The 18,467-nt window shown below is 43.7% G+C and overlaps 1 protein-coding gene across 4 annotated transcripts in view; it reads right to left on the reverse strand.

Moving 5' to 3' along the window:
- The window catches only part of comp (cartilage oligomeric matrix protein), a 90,075-nt gene that overhangs the window by 2,254 nt on the left and 69,354 nt on the right, over window positions 1-18,467 (reverse strand). For all 4 annotated transcript variants that reach the window (XM_059991307.1, XM_059991308.1, XM_059991310.1 and 1 more), the window contains exons 13-18: window positions 17,824-17,876; window positions 16,928-17,121; window positions 14,548-14,726; window positions 11,688-11,736; window positions 1,739-1,935; window positions 232-404 (exon numbers count right to left, since the gene is read on the reverse strand). In XM_059991307.1, the coding sequence (XP_059847290.1) occupies window positions 232-404; window positions 1,739-1,935; window positions 11,688-11,736; window positions 14,548-14,726; window positions 16,928-17,121; window positions 17,824-17,876 (845 nt within the window). The remainder of the gene's footprint in view (window positions 1-231; window positions 405-1,738; window positions 1,936-11,687; window positions 11,737-14,547; window positions 14,727-16,927; window positions 17,122-17,823; window positions 17,877-18,467) is intronic.

The raw sequence follows: 18,467 nt of genomic DNA on the forward strand, positions 1-18,467 counted from the left end.
GACTCTCACCTATTTTCCATTGTCTCCTTGACTCTGAACCCCAGGAAAGGTCATGACCCACTTAACATCAGGGTACTGCAGGAAGACGTAACTGAGACGAAGTCCCAATCCTGGGGAGACGTGACACACCTGACATCCCAGCCCAGGGAGATATAACCCAACTGCTGTCTCTGCCCTGGGGGTAGATGTAACCCAGCTGATGTCCCTACCTTTGAGGGTGATGTGACCCACCTGATGTACCCAATCTGTGGCCGGTGCTGCAGAAACCAGCGATACGACGTATTGTCTTTCCAGCCAATGTTCTTGGGATCTTTCCACAGAAGGCGGACTTGGTCAGTGGTGTCTCCTGTGTGCCAGAGTGCATTCCGCAAGTGTTGGCCGGGACCAGTCCGCGATTTCACTGCCTGTTTAAGGGAGTTTGAGATATCCAGTCAGTACAGAAACTGATTGGTTTTACCGAGGATACTTTACCTAGCATGCATGTTGTTTCCTTGTTCTTCCTGTGATTGCATGTATTTCTTCTGAGAGTGCCAGTTTTTCTCCCTCATCCCAAAGGTCTAGAGTTTGTAGGATAATTGGCCACTGTAAATTGTAATTGTAATAGATGAATGGGAAACAGTCGTCTGGGGGAGCTGGTGTGGTGTGGGAAGGATAAATTTTGATCTCCAGGATTAGTGGAGCTGGGTGACAATGGTCAGTATGGGTACAATGGGCCAAAGGGCCTTTTTCTATGCTTATGATTCAACGATTGCATGCAGAAGAAGAAAGCATCGACTTTGTCAATAAAATAGGTCAAGTAAAAAGTATATAAAACAATTCTTCAAATGCAGAGAATTTATACATGGATATTGAAGAGAACAGGGTGCCTATTAGCAGGCAGAAAGTCTACCATCTTGGTTTCTTTTACACCAGTCTCAGTGAGAGCAGAACAGAGGGCCCCCCCCCCCACAAAGTTCCAGTAGGTGTTCTTTTAATGTGTTTATTATACATATGCATGCATTTGTGTGTTGAGATCTATAGGGAATCTGCAGAGATCTAGTTATGTACCTTAGTAACCTAGGGACCCCACATCATTTCCCAGCCACTAAACTGACGATAATGTTCTGACTCATCAGAAACATTCTGATGTTTGGTCTAAACAACAACTGAACCTCCTGACTACATCTGCATGCTTTTATGCAATGAGTTGCTGCCACATGATTGGCCAAATAGATATTTGCATTAACGAGCCGGTGTACCTAAAAAGTGGCCACTGAGTGTATATTCTTCCCTGGGTAGGGATTACAGACAGTGTTCCAGATGCCGTCTCAGCAGTGACCCTATAGAAGTGAATTTGGGCTACTCTACTCTTGCATTCAAATTTTCTTGCAACGAAGACCGACACTTACTTTTCTCGTTGTTTGCTGTATTTGCATGTTAACTTCTTGTGATTTGTGCACAAGGATGCCCAGTCCTCTGTGCACCAAAAAACACGGAGCAAAGGCTATCAGGCCACCATAACTGCTGATTCCCAAGAGAAGCTTTCAGGGGACAGTTTGAGGAACTTTAGATGTGGGACAAAAGGAGAGGTGATACAGGATTGGAGATGAAACTGGTGTGGTACAGAGTGGAATGTACTGAGCAAGGGGACAACAGTGCAGTGTGGAATACTGGCACCTTGAGAAGAAGGGACACAGTGAAGAATGGTAGAGAGTGCCGAGTAGGTGATACAGGGTTGTGAGGTGGGGACATTGCTTACCTTGAGCTGGATCCCAGGCTCAGCCACAGCACGGAAAGGATTTGCCTGCCAGTAGGTTTGCTCTGTCTGTTTCCACATGACTACGTAGAAGCTGGAGCTGTCCTGATAGCCAAAGATAAATCCAGCATAATCGTCGTCTGTCACCGTGTTAACATGAAACGTTCCTTCGAAGTCCACACCATTAAAGGCTGTGTACCCTGTGGAGGAAGGAGAGGCCACTTATAAAGAGGAATGGGCAACGTGAACGTTTGTGAGAAAAGGAAGTGGGGGAAGGCCTTTCGGCCCTTCAGACATACTCTGTCACGTATTCGGATTGTGGCTGCCCATTCTTGCCAAGTACTCTCACAATCCCAAAACCTACTGATCTCAGCCTTGAATTTAATGAAATAAGGACTCAACCCTTCAAGGCAGGGAGTTCCAAAGATTCACAGACTTCTGAATAAACGAATTTCCTCTCACATAGAACACCGCCTACAGATCTGTGAACAGATGGTCATGATTATATCAAATGAGGAACCCTTGAATGTCCTCTTTCCAAAAACGGGAGCTGAGCTGTTGGTCTGGCATCTATCAAAGTTTCAGAAGTGATACTGTTTGCTCTGGAGGACTTGTTGGAAAGATGTACACAAGGTTCACAGATTATTTCCTGTGGTGATCAGCTTTTCTGATGCAGACTGACCCCTTCATGCTCACAAAGGTGATCTTACTGAAGTGTACAAAATTTTTAAGGTAGGGCTGACAACAGATGTTGGGATGAAGTTTCCCTTCATGGGGTGTCCAGAACCAGAGGTTGGAGCTTCAAAATAAAACTGGCCATTGAGGAAAGAGATGAGAAAAATAAATCCACTTTATGCAGGAGGTGGCGAATCTTAAGAATTGAGTATCCAAGAGAACTGTGGAGGCTCAATCACTGATTATAATCAAGGCAGATGAATAGATTTTAGGTTATTAAGGGCTGAATATATATGGGATTAGTACTGGAAAGTGGTTCTGAGATTATAAGGTCAGCCATGATCTGAACAGATGCCAGAGCAAACATGAGGAACTGATGGCCTACTTCTACTTTTTAGACCATATGACCAAAAAATATAGGAAATTCAGCCCATCAAATTTGCTTCACCATTCGTCATGGCTCATTTATCATTCCTCTCAACACCATTCTCCTGCCTTCTCCATATAACCTTTGACACCCTGACTAATCAAGGTTCTACCAACCTCCACTTTACACTCAATGACTTGGCCTCCAGAGCCATCTCTGGCGATGAATTCTACAGATTCACCATGCTCTGGCTAAAGAAATTCCTTCTTACCTCTGTTCTAAAGGGACAACCTTCTATTCTAAGGCTGTGCCTTCTGGTCCTAGATTCCCCTACTATAGGAAACATCCTCTCCACATCCACACTATCTAGGCCTTTCAATATACCATAGGTTTCAATGAGATTCATTCTTATTCTCCCTCTCCCCCCTCCCTCTCCCCCTCTCTTCCCCCTTCTCTCTCTTCCTTCTAAACTCCAACAAGTACAAGCCCACAGCCTTCAAACCCTCCTCATACATTAACTCGGCCTTTTCTCGTGAACCTCCTCTGGATCCTCTCCAGTGCCAGCTAATGTTTTCTTAGGTAAGGACTAAAACTGCTCACAATACTCCAAGTGCAGTCTGACCAATGCCTTATAAATCCTCAGTATTACATTCTTGCTTTTATATTCTAGTCCTCTCAAAATGAACGCTAACATTACATTTCCCTTCCTCAGCACAGACTCAAATTGTAAGTTAACCTTTAGGGAATCTTGCATGAGGAATCCCAAGCCCTTTGCGCCACTGATTTCTGAATTTTCTTCCCATTTAGAAAGTAGTCTACACCTTTTTTCCTTCTGCCAAAGTGCATGACCTAATATCCCTAATCAGTCCCTGTCTATCCAAATATATACATATCCAGTTTCTTATAATACCTTCCAATAACTTTCCCACTACTGATGTCAGGCTCACGGGCCTATAATTAAAAGACAAAGAACACTACAGCAAAGAAGCAGGCCTTTTTGGCCCAAATAGTCCATATTGAACTATTTATCTGCCTAGTCCATTGACCTCCACCAGACCACAGCCCTCCATACCCCTCCTATCCGTGTACCTATCCAAATTTCTCTTAAACATTGAAATTCAACCCGCATCAACCACTTCCACTGGCAGCTCGTTCCGCACTCTCACCAGCCTCTGAGTGAAGAAATTGCCTGTCATGTTCCCCTTAAATATTTCACCTTTCACCCTTAACCCATGACATCTAGTTCTAATCTCACATAATCTTAGTGGAAAAAAAGTCATTTACCCTATTAATAACCCTCATAATTTTATGTGTCTCTGTTAAATTTCCCCTCATTCTTAGACGCTCTAGAGAATAAAGTCCTAAACTGTTCAACCTTTCCCTGTAACTCAGGTCCTCAAGTCCTGGGAACATCCTTGTAAATTTTCTCTGCACTCTTTCCATCTTATTGGCATCTTTCCTGACCAAAACTGCACACATTACTCCAAAACAGGCTTCACCAACGTCTCACACAAGTTCAACATAACATCCCAACTCCTGGACTCAATCCTTTGTTTTATGAAGACCAATGTGCCAGAAGCTTTCTTTAAGACCCTATCTACCTGTGACACCACTTTCAACACATTATGGACCTGTATTCCCAGATCCCTCTGTTCTAGCACACTCCTCAGTGCCCTACTGTTCGCTCTATAAGACCTACCCTGGTAGGTCAGCCCAAATTGCAACAACTCACACTTGCCTGCATTAAATTCCATCTGTCATTTTCACAGCTGGTCCAGATAACCCTGCAAGCTTTGATAGTCTTCCTCACTGTCCGCTACTCCCCCAATCTTGGTGTCATCTGCAAATCTGCTGACCCTGTTTACTACAATATCATCCAGATCACTGATATAGATGACAAAAAACAGCGGTCCCAGCACTGAGCTCTGCTGCACTCCACTAGTCAGAGGAAACCATCCACTACTACTCCGGCACCTGCCGCGAAGACAATATCCAATCCAATTCAATTTACTATCTCATTTTGAATGCCAAGCAACTGAACCTTCTTGACCAACCTCTTATATGGGACCTGTCAAAGGCTTTGCTAAAGTCCAGATAGACAATATCCACTGCCTTGCCTTCATCACCTTTCCTGGTAACGTCCTCAAAAAACTAAGATTGGTTAGCCACGAGCCATCATGCACAAAGCCATAATGACTATCCCTTATCAGTCCCTGTCTATCCAGATACTTTTATATCCAGTCCCTTAGAATACCTTCCAATAACTTCCCTAGTACAGATGTCAGGCTCACCAGCCTATAATTTCCTGGGTTATCCTTACAGCCCTTCTTAAACAACAGATCAACATTAGCTATCCCCCAATCCTCTGGTAGGGCCTCTGCAACTTCTGCACCAGCCTCCCACAGGGTCCGACGGACTCTTTGTCAGGACCTGGAGATTTATCCACCCTAATTTTCCTCAAGATAGCAAACACCTCCTCCTCTGTAATCTATATATAGTCACCAAAATATATATTATGATACTGCTGCTTTGTCTCACTGCTTGAGACTCAGGGTCCATCTCCTGAGTAAACCCATTTGAGATCTCCCCCATCTACTTTAGCTCCATGACCACTCTGATCTTCCAGAGGATGAATTTTGTCCTTTGCAATCCTTTTGCTCTTAAGCTATCTGTAGAATCCCTTAGGATTCTTCTTCACCTTGTCTGCTAGAGCAAACTCATGCCTTCTTTAAGCCCTCCTGATTTCCTTAAGTGCTCTCTTGCATTTCTTATACTCCTCAAATACCTCATTTGCTCCTTCCTACTTTTACCTGCTATGCACCTCCTTCTTTTTCTTAACCAGGATCTCAATATCTCTCGAAGACCAAGGTTCCTTAGACCTGTTATCCTTGTTTTTTATTCTGACAAGAACATAAAGACTCTACTTTCAAAATTTCACTTTAGACGGCCTCCCACTTACCAAGTACACCCTTGCCAGAGAACAATCTGTTCCTATTCACACTTGCCAGATCCTGACACCATCAAAATTGCCCTTTCTCCAAATTAGAATCTGAACCTAGGGACCAGACCTACCTTTCTCCATAGTTATGTTGAAACTAGATGATCACTAAATGCAAAATGTTCTCCTACGCAAATTTCTGACACCTGCCCTGTCTCATTCCCTATTTGGAGCTCTAGTATCACAGTCCCTTTAGCTGGGACTTCTGTGTACTGATAAAGGAAATTTTCCTGAACACATTTGACAAACTCTATCCCATCCAGCCCTGTTATGGCATAGGAGTCCCAGTCAATATGTGAAAAGTTAAAATCATCTACAATCACAACATTATGCTCCTTGCAACAGTCTGTGATCTCTACAAATTTGCCCCTATAAATCCAGCAGGCTGTTGGGTGGGTCTATATTATAACCATGTTAATGTGGTCATCCCTTCCTTGTTCCTCAGTTCCACCCATAAACCCTCAGTAAAAGAGCTCTCCAGACTGTTTTGTCTGAGCACTGCCACAAGAATTTCCCTGATTAGTAATGTCATCCCTTCCCCTTTAATCTCTCCCACTCTATTTTGTCTAAAAGAACAGAACCCTGGAACATTGAGCTGCCAATCCAGCCCCCTCCTGCAACCAAGTCTCACTAATGGCTACAATGTCATAATTTCACATGCTAAACTCATCTGCCTTTCTTACAGTACTCCTTGCATTGAAGGACACAATCAGAACATTAGCCCCACCATGCTCAACCCTTCAATTCCTGACTTTGTATGTAGTCATACTTTGTCTCACAACCTCTCCACTTTCCGCTCTGGCACTCTGGTTCCATCCCCCAGCAACTCAGTTTTAAACCACCTTCCCCCCCCCCCATGCAGCACTAGCAAACCCCTCCCACAAGGATAGTAGTCCCCCTCCAGTTCAACTGCAAACTGCCCCTTCTGTATGAATCCCACCTTCACTTGAAGAAAATCCAATAATCCAAACATCTGAAGCCTTCCCTCCTGCACCATTTCCTATTTTTGGCCTCAGTAGTACATGACATAGTCGCGATCCTGAGATCACAACCCTGGAGGTCTTGTCCTTTAACTAAGCACACAACTCACTTTGCAGGACCTCGTCACCCATCCTACCCACGTCAATGGTACTAACATTGGTCACCATCTCTGGAGGCTCACCCTCTAACTTAAGAATACTGTGGACTCGATCAAAGATGTCTCTGATCCTGGCGCCTGGGAGGCAACGTATCATCCAGGAATATCATTCTTGTTCACAGAACCAATTGTCTCATTAACGAGGTGAGTTCCTTATCACTACAATTCCTGTCTCCCTACCCCCAACCCTTCTGAGCCACAGAGCCAGACTTAGTGCTGAAGACCTGGTAACTGTGGCTTTCCTCTGCAAGCTCATGCCCCCCAAAAGTATCTAAAGTTGTGTATCTCTTGTTGAGGGGAACCGCCACAGGGTATAGTGCACTGTGTCCTGCACCTTGGGTGCAATTACCACTGTATGCCTTGTCGATCAACCCATCAGCCACCCGAATAATGGGGAGTTCATTGAGTTACAGCTCCACTTCCTAACACTATATTCCAACTGCCACTTTTTTGCCCACTCTCTTAGTCTGTCTCAGTCCTGCTTCCTCAACGCTACCTATCTTCATGTTATCCACAAATGTGGCCACAAAACCATCAATTCCATTGGCATATAACATAACAAGAACTGGTCCTGACCAAAGCCTGTGGAACACCATTAGTCACCAGCAGCCAACCAGAAAAGACTGCCTGTATACCCACACTTTGCCTCATGCCCATCAGCCAATCAATGGTAGTAATACCATGAGCTCTTATAACGTTTAGCAGCCTCATGTGCAGCACCTTTTCAAAGGCCTTCTGAAAATCGGTAAACAACATCCACTGACTCTCTTTTGTCTATCATGCCTGTTATTTTTCATAGAATTCCAACAGATTTGTCAGGCAAGATTTCCCCTTAAGGAAACCATGCTGACTTTAGCATATTTTATTATATGCCTCCAAGAACCCCAAAACCTCATCCTTAATAACGGACTCCAACATCTTCCCAGCCACTGAAGTCAGGCTAACTGGCCTATAACTTGCCTCTTCTCCCTTCATAAAGAGTGGAGTGTTATTTGCCATTTTCCAGTCTTCCAGAACTATTTCAAAATCTAACCATTTTTGAAAGGTCATTACTAATGCCTCCACAACGTCTTCAGCCACCTCTTTCAGAACCCTGGGGTGCAGTCCATCTGGTCAAGATGACTTATCTACCTTCAGACATTTCAGCTTCTCAAGCATCTTCTCCTTAGGAACAGCAGCTACACTCACTTCTGCCCACTGACACTCTCGCCTTTCTGGCATACAGCAGTGGCTTCCACTGTGAAGACTGATGCAAAATACTTAATAAATTTGTCCCCTATTACTACCTCTCCAGCATCATTTTCCAGTGGCCCGATATCCACTCTCGCTTCCCTTTTACTCTCTATATATCTGAAAAAAAGTGTTGGTATCCTCTTTAATTGGCTAGCTTACCTTCATATTTCACCTTCCTTCCTTATTGTTGTAGGTTTTAAAAAGCTTCCTCTTTGACAGTTAGTTAAAGAATCCTCTAACTTCCCTTTAATTTTTGCTAAATTATACATCCTCTCTTTTGCTTTTATGCTGTTTTTGACTTCCCTTGTCAGCCAACAGTTACTTCATCCTCCCATTAGAATAATACTTATTCTTTGCGATGTATCTATCCCGCACCTTCCGAATTGCCCCCAGAAACTCCTGTCATCGCTGTTCTGCTGTCATTCCTGCCTGTGTCCCCTTCCAATCAACCCTGGCCAGTTCCTCTCTCATTGTACTACTGATACATCTGATTTTAGCTCTCCTTCTCAAACTGCAGAGTGAATTCTATCATATTATGATCACTGCCTTCTAAGAGTTCCTTTACCTTAAGCTTCCTAATGAAATCTGGTCATTACACAACACCCAATCCCAAACTGCTTTTTACATAGAGGACTATGCTGCTCTAGACGGCTGTCTGATAGGCATTCTACAAATTCCCTCTCTTGGGATCCAGCACCAACCTAATTCTCCCATTTTACCTACATATTGAAAGTCTCCCATGCTTTTCATAACATTGCCCTTTTTACATGCATTTTCTATTTCCCATGTAATTTGTAGCCCACTTCCATGAGGGTGTTTTTACTCCTACAGTTTCTTAATCTACCTACAAGCATTTTACATCTTCCAACACAATGTCACCTCTTTCTAAGGATTTGATTTAATTTTTTACTTACAGAGCCACCCCACCCCCTCTGCTTACCTGCCTGTCCTTTTGGCATAATGTGTATCCTTGGATGTTAAGCACCCAACTATGACCTTCTTTCAGCCACGACTCTGTGATACCCACAATGTCATCGACATGCCCTGCTAATTACACAATGCCCTACTAATCTCCAACTGCGCTGCAAGATCATCTACCTTACCTGTATACTGCAGCAGACAGATGGGAGATGTGGTACTGTTCTTCATGTCTGTATTGGGCCTCATTGTAACAGTACAGGAGCTCACAGACAGGGAGGTCCAAACAGGACTGGGATGAAGAATTAAAATGACAGGCCAACGGTAGCTAGGGACTGAACGCAGGGGCTGCACAATGCAACAACAATTTTGCTAATGTACAGGAGCCGCATTGTGAAAACCAAATGCAATCCAGCAGTTTAAGAGAACTGCACATGAATTATTGCTTCACCTGAGGGAAAACTGTTTGGGTCACCGGATGGTGGGAAGGGCAGAGGTGAAAGAACAAGTGTTTCATCTCCAAGGGTTACCTGTTGAAGTGCCACAAGCTGGGGATGGAAGAGTGGACCGGTAGCCACAAAGGGAAACATCTACAAGGTGCTGGAGGAACTTAGCAAGTCAGGCAGCATCCACAGTGGAGAATAAACAGTCAACATTTTGGCCAAGACCCTTCCACAGGACTGAAAGGAAAGGGGGCGGAAGCTTCAGCATGAAATTTCAATTGTGTTTCTCTCCAGAAGCGCTGGAGTTCCTCTGGCATTTTGTGTATTGCTCAAGATTTCCAGAATCCTCAGAATCTCTCACACTTACAATCCCTGTGAAAGGAGAGAGGAGCACGTATCTGTTGATGGAACTGTGTTGGAGCTGATGGAAATAGATGAGATGCCATCAAGTGTCATGTCCAGTATGGTGGAGGGGAAGAGAAGTGGGCCCTAGACCCTGGACAGATGCAGTGACAAGGAGCCTCAAACTCCTTGCTGATTGTGGACTACAGGAGCAATGGAGACAGGCTAGCCCATATTGACATCAATGGATCTGGGGTTGAGGGGGTGAACAGCTTCAAGTTCTTCAGCATCCACATCACCGAGGACCTCACGTGGTCTGTACACACCAGCTGTCTGGTGAATAAAAGCACAACAGTGCCTCTTTCACTCAGACGGATGAAGAAGTTTGATGTGGGCATCAAACTAAATCCTAAGAACTTTCTACAAGGGCACAACTGAGAGCATCCTGACTGGCTGCATCACTGCCTGCTATGGGAACTGTACCTCCCTTAATTGCAGGACTCTGCAGAGAGTGGTGCGGACAGCCCAGTGCATCTGTAATTGTGAACTTCCCACTATTTGGGATTTTTACAAAGACAGGTGTGTAAAAAGGGCTCAAAGGATCATTGGGGACCTGAGTCACCCCAACCACAAACTGCTCCAGCTGTGACCATCTGGGAAACGGTACCACAGCATAAAAGCCAGGACCAACCGGCTCCAGGACAGCTTCTTCCACCAGGCCATCAGACTGATTAATTCATGCTGACACAACTGTATTTCTATATTATATTGACTGTCCTGTTGTACATAATATTTATTACAAATTATATAAATTGCACATTTAGTTGGGACGTAACTTAAAGATTTTTACTCCTCGTGTATGTGAAGGATGTAAGTAATAAAGTCAATTCAATTCAATGAAAACAATGGATGGAAACTGAATTGTGAGGAATTTGTTTCTGGACAGATCCTCGCTGCTATCCCTCTCTGGCAAGTACATCCTTCCTTTGTTAAGAAATCAGAACTGTACACAATACTTCAGCTGCCATGTCTCCAAGATTCCAGTCTTTCTTACTTCCATATTCAAGTCCTCTTATCACAGAGACTAAAATATCATTTGTTATCTGTATTTGCACTGAAATGCAGAATATTGTTTGAGATTGTATGTTTGAGTAAACACCAAAACATGGACTTGAATATTCATGTTGGTAAGAAAAATGAATTAACCTCCTCTACATTGCTTGCAAGTCACCTTGCAAGTCAGGGCAAGCATTTATGCAGACGTACTGTGGAGAGTGTTTGAGCTGGTCGCATCGCTGTCTAGTACGAAGGGGCCACGGCTGAGGGCTGCAAGCTCAGCCGGCACTCACCTCCCCAGTATCGAGGGCATATTTAAAAGGTGATGCCTCAAAGAGGTGGCATCCTTCATTAAGGACCCCTTTCAACCAGGACGTGCCCTCTTCGTGTTACTACCATCAGAGAGGAGGTACAAGAGCCTGAAGACATGTACTCAAGGTCCTGGGAACAGCTTCTTCCCCTCTGCCATCAGATTTCTGAATGCACAGTGAACCAACCCAAGAATACCACCTTGCTATCTTTGCTCTCTGTTTGCACTACTTAAATAATTTAATGTTTTTATAAATTTCTTATTGTAACTTAAGGGTTTTTAATGTATTGCACAGTACTGCTCCCACAGAACAACAAATTTCACAACACATGTCAGTGATATTAAATGCTATTCTGGACGTAACTAAATATTGACTTACTTTGTGGTTATACAGCGAAGTCACTCAACCTGCGGCATTTTGTTATTGATGTTTAGTTAAATATGTTGAAAGTTAGAAGAAGGCATGTCTTACCAACCGCAAGACCTGGGTCACTGTTCATCGTCTGCACAATCTCCATTCCCTGCAAAATCACATTGACCATGAGCAATACAACCCTTAAGCACTCTAACAAAATTACTTGGAATTCTTTGTAAAATAAAGTTTGTAGCATGTCTGAAATGCTGAAGTCTCAATCCCAGCTGCATAGGTCTTAAAACCCCAAATAAAGCGATTAGTAAATGGTTAGATAATTCATAGTCATGGTATGACAAAGTCGGAGACACTTCACTGTATCAGTCACTGTAATTGGTTAATGGAACCTGCAAACTCTACCACTAGTAGAGGGGTGAAGAGCCAGGGTACAAAGAATGAAAATGGATGGCAATTAAATCAGAACGGATGTGAGGGAAAACTTTCTTTACACAGCAAGGCCTCTGGGTCCAAAATGCATTGCAGATTCAATAATAGTACTTATTCAGATTCAATAAAAGTACTCACTTTGAGAGGGAGCTAAGTGACAATTTGAGAGGAAAGAATTTGTAGCTAGAAGATGAGGTTATGGGTGGAGTTCATGGGGAGGAAGCATGGGGATGGGGGGGTTGAGTGGGGAGAGAAGCTGTGGTGGAGTCAAGCAGGGGGAGAAGGAATGGGGGCCAAGTGTGGAGAGAAGGTAAATTGCTTTTACATAGAGCTGGCAAGGACTTAAATGGACTGAATGGCCTGCTTCTATTCACTAGTCTTTACCTTTCTGTATACCTAGCACCCTCTACATCTGTTTCTCACCACTTAACTCTCTTGTTCTACCCTGCTTTTTCTAAAAGTGTCAAATTATTGGTCACCCATTGCTGAGTTCTAATTCTCAGAACAGCTACTATTTCTGGAAACTTTATACACTCCATCCTTTGATTTTATACTACTATTAATTTCTCACCAGCCAGCGATTTGTTACTTCTCCTTTGGGGGTTTCTGGATTGGACATTTATTTTACAATTTGCTTTCTTTTTGAGAATCTAGTCTTTGCATATCCACCGTCAAGCTTTTCAATAATGCCCCAGTCAACCACAGCTAATTCTCTCATACTTTCACAGTTTTCTTTGTTAAGATTTAAGCCTCTAGTTTTGGGTCAGTTTCAAATTCAATACAAAATTCCAACTTTTTATTGCTATTCTTCCCAAAAGTCCTCTTTACAACAAGAGTATCAATTAACTTTTTCTCATTGCAAAAAAATGATCTTTTCCCTATAAATCTCTAGTTGACATTCAATGAATTCAATCTCTACATTATTATTGCAAATTTGACGTATCCATTTTTGATAGATTCAACTTCCCCTGTTAAATGCACCTTCTGAATTTCCCAATTTATCTCCTGTCCAAAATTGCCACTACTGGTCTACAGAAATTCCCCACTCATGTTTTCTTCCCTTTGCTATTTCTTAGCTTGAACCAAAATATTTTAGTTCTCCAGAGGATCTGCAGAGCTAAAGCCATTTATCTGATCTCCTTCTCTGTTAACACTTCTATATTTGTGTTTATTTCCAAATGACAAATATCTGTGAAGATTCAGCTCTCAGCCATGATTACCCTGCAGCTCTGTTTCTGCAATGCCTGTGAGATCATAACCGTTTCCATCTATTTGCACCTTTAATTTTCCTCTGCCTCTTTATGCAGCTGACGATCTCTCTTCCACATCCTGCCTTGCTTCTCTCATTCCTGGATCTTGTTTGCTGAAGCTTCTCATTCCCCCTCACCAAGCTTACACCGTTGCCAGCTGCACCAGCAAACACTCCTGCAAGAATATGTCCAATACCAGGGGCAGGCATTGAAGGTGAGAGGGGGTAGTTTCAAGGGGGATGTGAGAGGCAAGTCTTTTACTCAGAGAGTGGTGGATGCCTGGACTGCTGCCTGGTATGGTGGTAGAGACAAATACATCGGAGGCTTTTAAGAGTCGTTTGGATAGGCACATGGAAGTGAGGAAGATGGGGGGGGGGGATATGGACATGGTGTAGGTAGGAGGGATGAGTGTTTGGGTCTTTTAAATTTTCTTTTTAGCTGGTACAGCACAACATTGTGGGCTGAATGGCCTGTTCTTGTGCTGTACTGTTCTATGTTCTATGTTAACATCTATCCCAGTCTATCCAAGTGCTATCTGTCCTATTAAACAGATCCCACTTGCCTCACAAAGTCCCAACGTAATTACAGATTAACTGAAGATGACTTCTGTGAGCATTATTTCAAAGAAGATCTTTTCTTTTCAAAGCACATTTTCACAGCTTCTGTTTTGTGATCCAGGTTCAAATCTGAACTCCAGTGCTGACTGTGTGGAGTGTGCACATGGACTTGCCAGTTTCCTCACAGAGGTGCAGGTTAGTAGGTTAACCGGATGTGCGGCCACCTCTGTGCTTTATGTTGATGTGATGTGCTACCTGTTACTGGCTTTCCTCTATTATGTCCTGCTTAAGTCTAGAGAAAATAAGCAGTCGGACATTGGATATATCCTTTAAATTTGAAGAAATCTGTCAACCTTTTATTCAATATTTTCATATGAGTTTTGTACTGATTCTCTTCCAGCTATTTTTTCAGAACCTTGGATTTGATCAGAGACTCTCTTCTCTTGGTTTTTCTCTCAGGATGGACTGCCCAGTCCTTTTTTTTCCTGTTTAGAATAGTGTTTTTTTCTCCTTTCTTTTATATAAAAATTTCTAATAGTCCTTCCTTTCTTCATAAATTGATGAGGAGAATTCAAATTTATACTTTGTAGATCAATACTATGTGTGATTCTAATATTGTTTATTTTACCTTCTGTACGTACTGCTATATACCAGAGATATTCTCCTCAATTGTATGCACACTTTTTTTAGATCAATAAAATGACTGAAAAAAGAAAGATGTGGTACCCGGTTCAGGACGATCCAGTTTGGGTCGATCTGTGCATCTCCCTCGGGGTCCAAGACGATGGTCTGAAAAGCTCGGAAATCGGTGAGTGTAATCTGCGCATTCTCAGGACAAACGTCGATGACATCAATCACCTTGTCATCATCAAAATCCTCCTCACAGATGTCTCCAATCCCATCACCTGTCAGAAAGTTCACACAAGAGGATTCTTCCAATAATTTCACACTAACTCAAATACCTTTTCTTGACATTGTAAAGAGCTTACTGTGTCTATATCAACCCTCCTTTAAGTCAAGTTTAAGTCTTAAAATTAAACCCACTGAGAGCTTCCCCAACACTGTACCAAACTAACCACAAGAGGCCAGTAAAACCAGTGGGGGCACGCCACAGAAACAGCGCCCAATTTGTGATATAGATTCAAAGTTTAAAGTAACTTTATTGCCCAAGTATGTATAAGTCAGCATCTACACCCTGACATTAAATTTTTGCAGGCATTCACAGCAGAACAAAGAAATACAATGGAGTTGATGAAAGAGTACACACAAAGACAAACAAATAACCAATGTGCAAATACAACAAAAATAATAATAAATAAACTAATGAGTTAATTAAATGAATGAATAATACTGAGAACATGAGTTGTAGAGTCCTTGAGAGTGAGTCTGTGGGTTGTGGAATCAGTTCAGGAGTTGAGGCGAGTGAAGTTATCCACGCTAGTTCAGGAGTCTGATAGTTGAAGGGTAATAACAGTTCCTGAACCTGTTGTGTGGGACTTAAAGCTCCTGTGCCTGTTGCCTAATGGCAGCAGTGGGAAGAGTGCTTGTTGGAGGTCCTTGATGATGGAGGCTGCTTTCTTACCGCAGTGCTCTGTGTAGATGTGCTCAATGATGGGGAGGGCTGTACCCTCTACTTTTTACAGGCTTTTATGTCTTGGGTTGTTAGTGAGAGTACTTCCCATGCTCTCCCAAGTACTTTCTGAAGGTGATGTGGGTTTGGTGTGAGCTCCCACTACTCTTTCTGGCAGGGAGTTCCAAATCATCTCTGCACTCCGGGTGAAAAGAATGTTTACTTAACTTGCCACCAATCTATTTACAAATTCACTTTGTTAATAGGCTCTTTCTTTGGGGGTCACAGGCCTATCCTGATCATGTTTTCCAAGCCTCTCATAGTTTTGTATGTTTTATTTAAACCTCCCCTAAGTCTCTGTTCCCATGGACCCTGAGTGTAAAGCCTACCCTCTCCAGTGATCAAGTCGACAGCAGTGTGGGGCTCGACTTTGGCTCGAGTGCAAGTACTGTACAAGCATTACCTGCTCACTGTAGCTCAGCGTCTGGCACCTCAGTTCTACAGCGCAGTGCCCATAGTCGCTCAATAGCTCTAAAGATTCACTCAATTTTCTCACAAGCTCGTATCAAACTCTAAACTAATTCCACTTTTCTACTCTTCCCCAAAATTCCCTCAAATAAATCCCAACCAAGTCCCAATGCCCCGTTCTTTCTCCCTATAGACGTGTAAAGAATCCCAAACTAATCTCACTGTCCTGCTCTCATCCAATAGTCCTCTATTGTTTCCAGCCGAATCCATTCTCCCTCTCATTCCCAAATTGAAATCCCAGATCTTGTGATCGCAACCATAAGGAAGCTGTGTCAGCATCTTTACTTTCTTAGACGGTTAAGGAAATTTAGCATGTCATTGGACACTCTATCAAACTTCTACAGATGTAGCTTTTGAATGTATTGTGACTGGTTGCATCGTGGTCTGGTTATGGCGACTGGAACGTGCAGGGATTATGTACAAAGTAGTGATCTTAGCCCAAAACATCAAATGCACATCTGTCCTCATCTTGGAAAGTATCTACATTACGTGCTTCCTCAAGAAGGCAGCATCTATCCACAACGATCCCCACCGTCCAGCCAATGCCATCTTCTCACTTCTCACATCATCTACTACTGGGCAAGAGTCTTAAGTCCCCCCACCAGCAGGTTCAAGAACATTCACTTCCCTTCAATCATTTGGTTCTTGCACCAACCCACACAACCGTAATCAGAATCTCGGAATAACAACGCTATGATCGCTTTGCACAATTAACTTTTCTTTGTTCAAGTTGTGTTCTCTCTTGTATAATTTTGTATAATCTACGGTTAATTTATGTCTTTTTTCTCATGAATGTTGCATCTCTGATGTTCTGTACTTGCAATGCTCCGTCAAGCAAGATTTTCATTGCTCTGACAATAATTTTGATTTTGAAAGCAAATTATAATATTATATTTCAAGTATTTTCAGTTTTAACTGGGATTTCCACCATCTGCTCCATTGCTTTCCCAGTCCCTCCACCTGGCTCTCACGCCATCAATGGCTAAGAGTTTAGCAGTCGTTACGCACCATCAAGATCTTGTTGAGTTGGATTAGCCACAAGTCGGCAATTGTCCGGCCCAGGGGGACGTGTGTCAGGGATCCCATCATTATCATCGTCATCATCGCACTCGTCACCCAGGCCGTCTCCATCAGTGTCCTCCTGGGCACTGTTGATGACCGTCGGGCAGTTATCTCTGCTGTCCTGATGACCATCTCCATCACTGAGGGCAGAGAGAGAGAGAGAGAGGCTTTCTATTTACTGTAGATCACTCTGCTGTATGATTCCCGTACACCTACAGCCACAAACTGCTCGATCACACACACACACGCGCACACACACACACACACACATGCACGCGCGCACACACACAAACACAAACACGCACACACACACGCACACACACACGCACACACTCACGCACACACACGCACACACACGCGCGCACACACACAAACACAAACACGCACACACACACGCACACACACACGCGCGCACACACACGCATGCACACAAACACACACGCGCACACACGCACACACACACACATACACACACACACGCGCGCGCACACACACAAACACGCACACACACACGCACACACACACGCACACACTCACGCACACACACGCACACACACGCGCGCACACACACAAACACAAACACGCACACACACACGCACACACACACACGCGCACACACGCACACACACACACAAACACGCACACACACATACACACACACACACACACACACACACACACACACACACACACACAATTTCGAAACCACAGTTGACTCTGGAGAGAACAACTCAGGGCTGGTCAGCGTCTCTCAATCTGCCCTTCTTATCACTGGCTGTCAACGCTGCAGCCCCCACCCCCCGATCCCCAGCTGACTTAGAAGGTAGCCCTCCCCTCCTCACCTGTCCGTGTTGGTGTCACAGGAGTCGCCAACAAGGTCGTGGTCAGCATCCAACTAGAAAATTATTGAAGACAACATCAGATCAAGACCATCCACCTCAGCTTTCCCAGATTATTAACAGCCCCTACCCAACATCCAATTCCACAGCAAGGCTGAGGGGGATGGAAATGGAAGGAAAGGGTGCCTAACGTTGATAAATTCCAGGGAGGGGGGGAAAAGGAGCCACAAAAAGAACAAATACTGAACAAGAGAAATCCCAGACACCCCAAAGTGAGCAGGTGACATTTCACCACCAGAACTCCAAAACAGAGTAAAGGTTAGGTTATTAGTCACATGTACCTCAAAACGTACAGCAAAATGTGTTGCTGGCATCAGATCAAATCAGCGAGGATTGTGCTGGGTAACCTGTAGGTGTCACTGCGATTCCAGTGCAAATATATCTACCCGCAAGTTATTGCCCTAACCCGTACGGCTTTGGAATGTGGGAGGAAACCCAGAGGGTCACGGGGAGAACGTGCAAACCGCTTACTGACAGCAGCAGCAACGGAACCCCGATCTTCCAGATGGCACTGAATAGCGTTACACAAACAGCTAAATTACTGGGCCACCCACAAGTCTGAGGAAGTATCCTCAATCTGCCCCCAC

Source organism: Hypanus sabinus, chromosome 16, assembly GCF_030144855.1.
Source record: "Hypanus sabinus isolate sHypSab1 chromosome 16, sHypSab1.hap1, whole genome shotgun sequence".
In the NCBI taxonomy this organism is placed as follows: domain Eukaryota; kingdom Metazoa; phylum Chordata; class Chondrichthyes; order Myliobatiformes; family Dasyatidae; genus Hypanus; species Hypanus sabinus.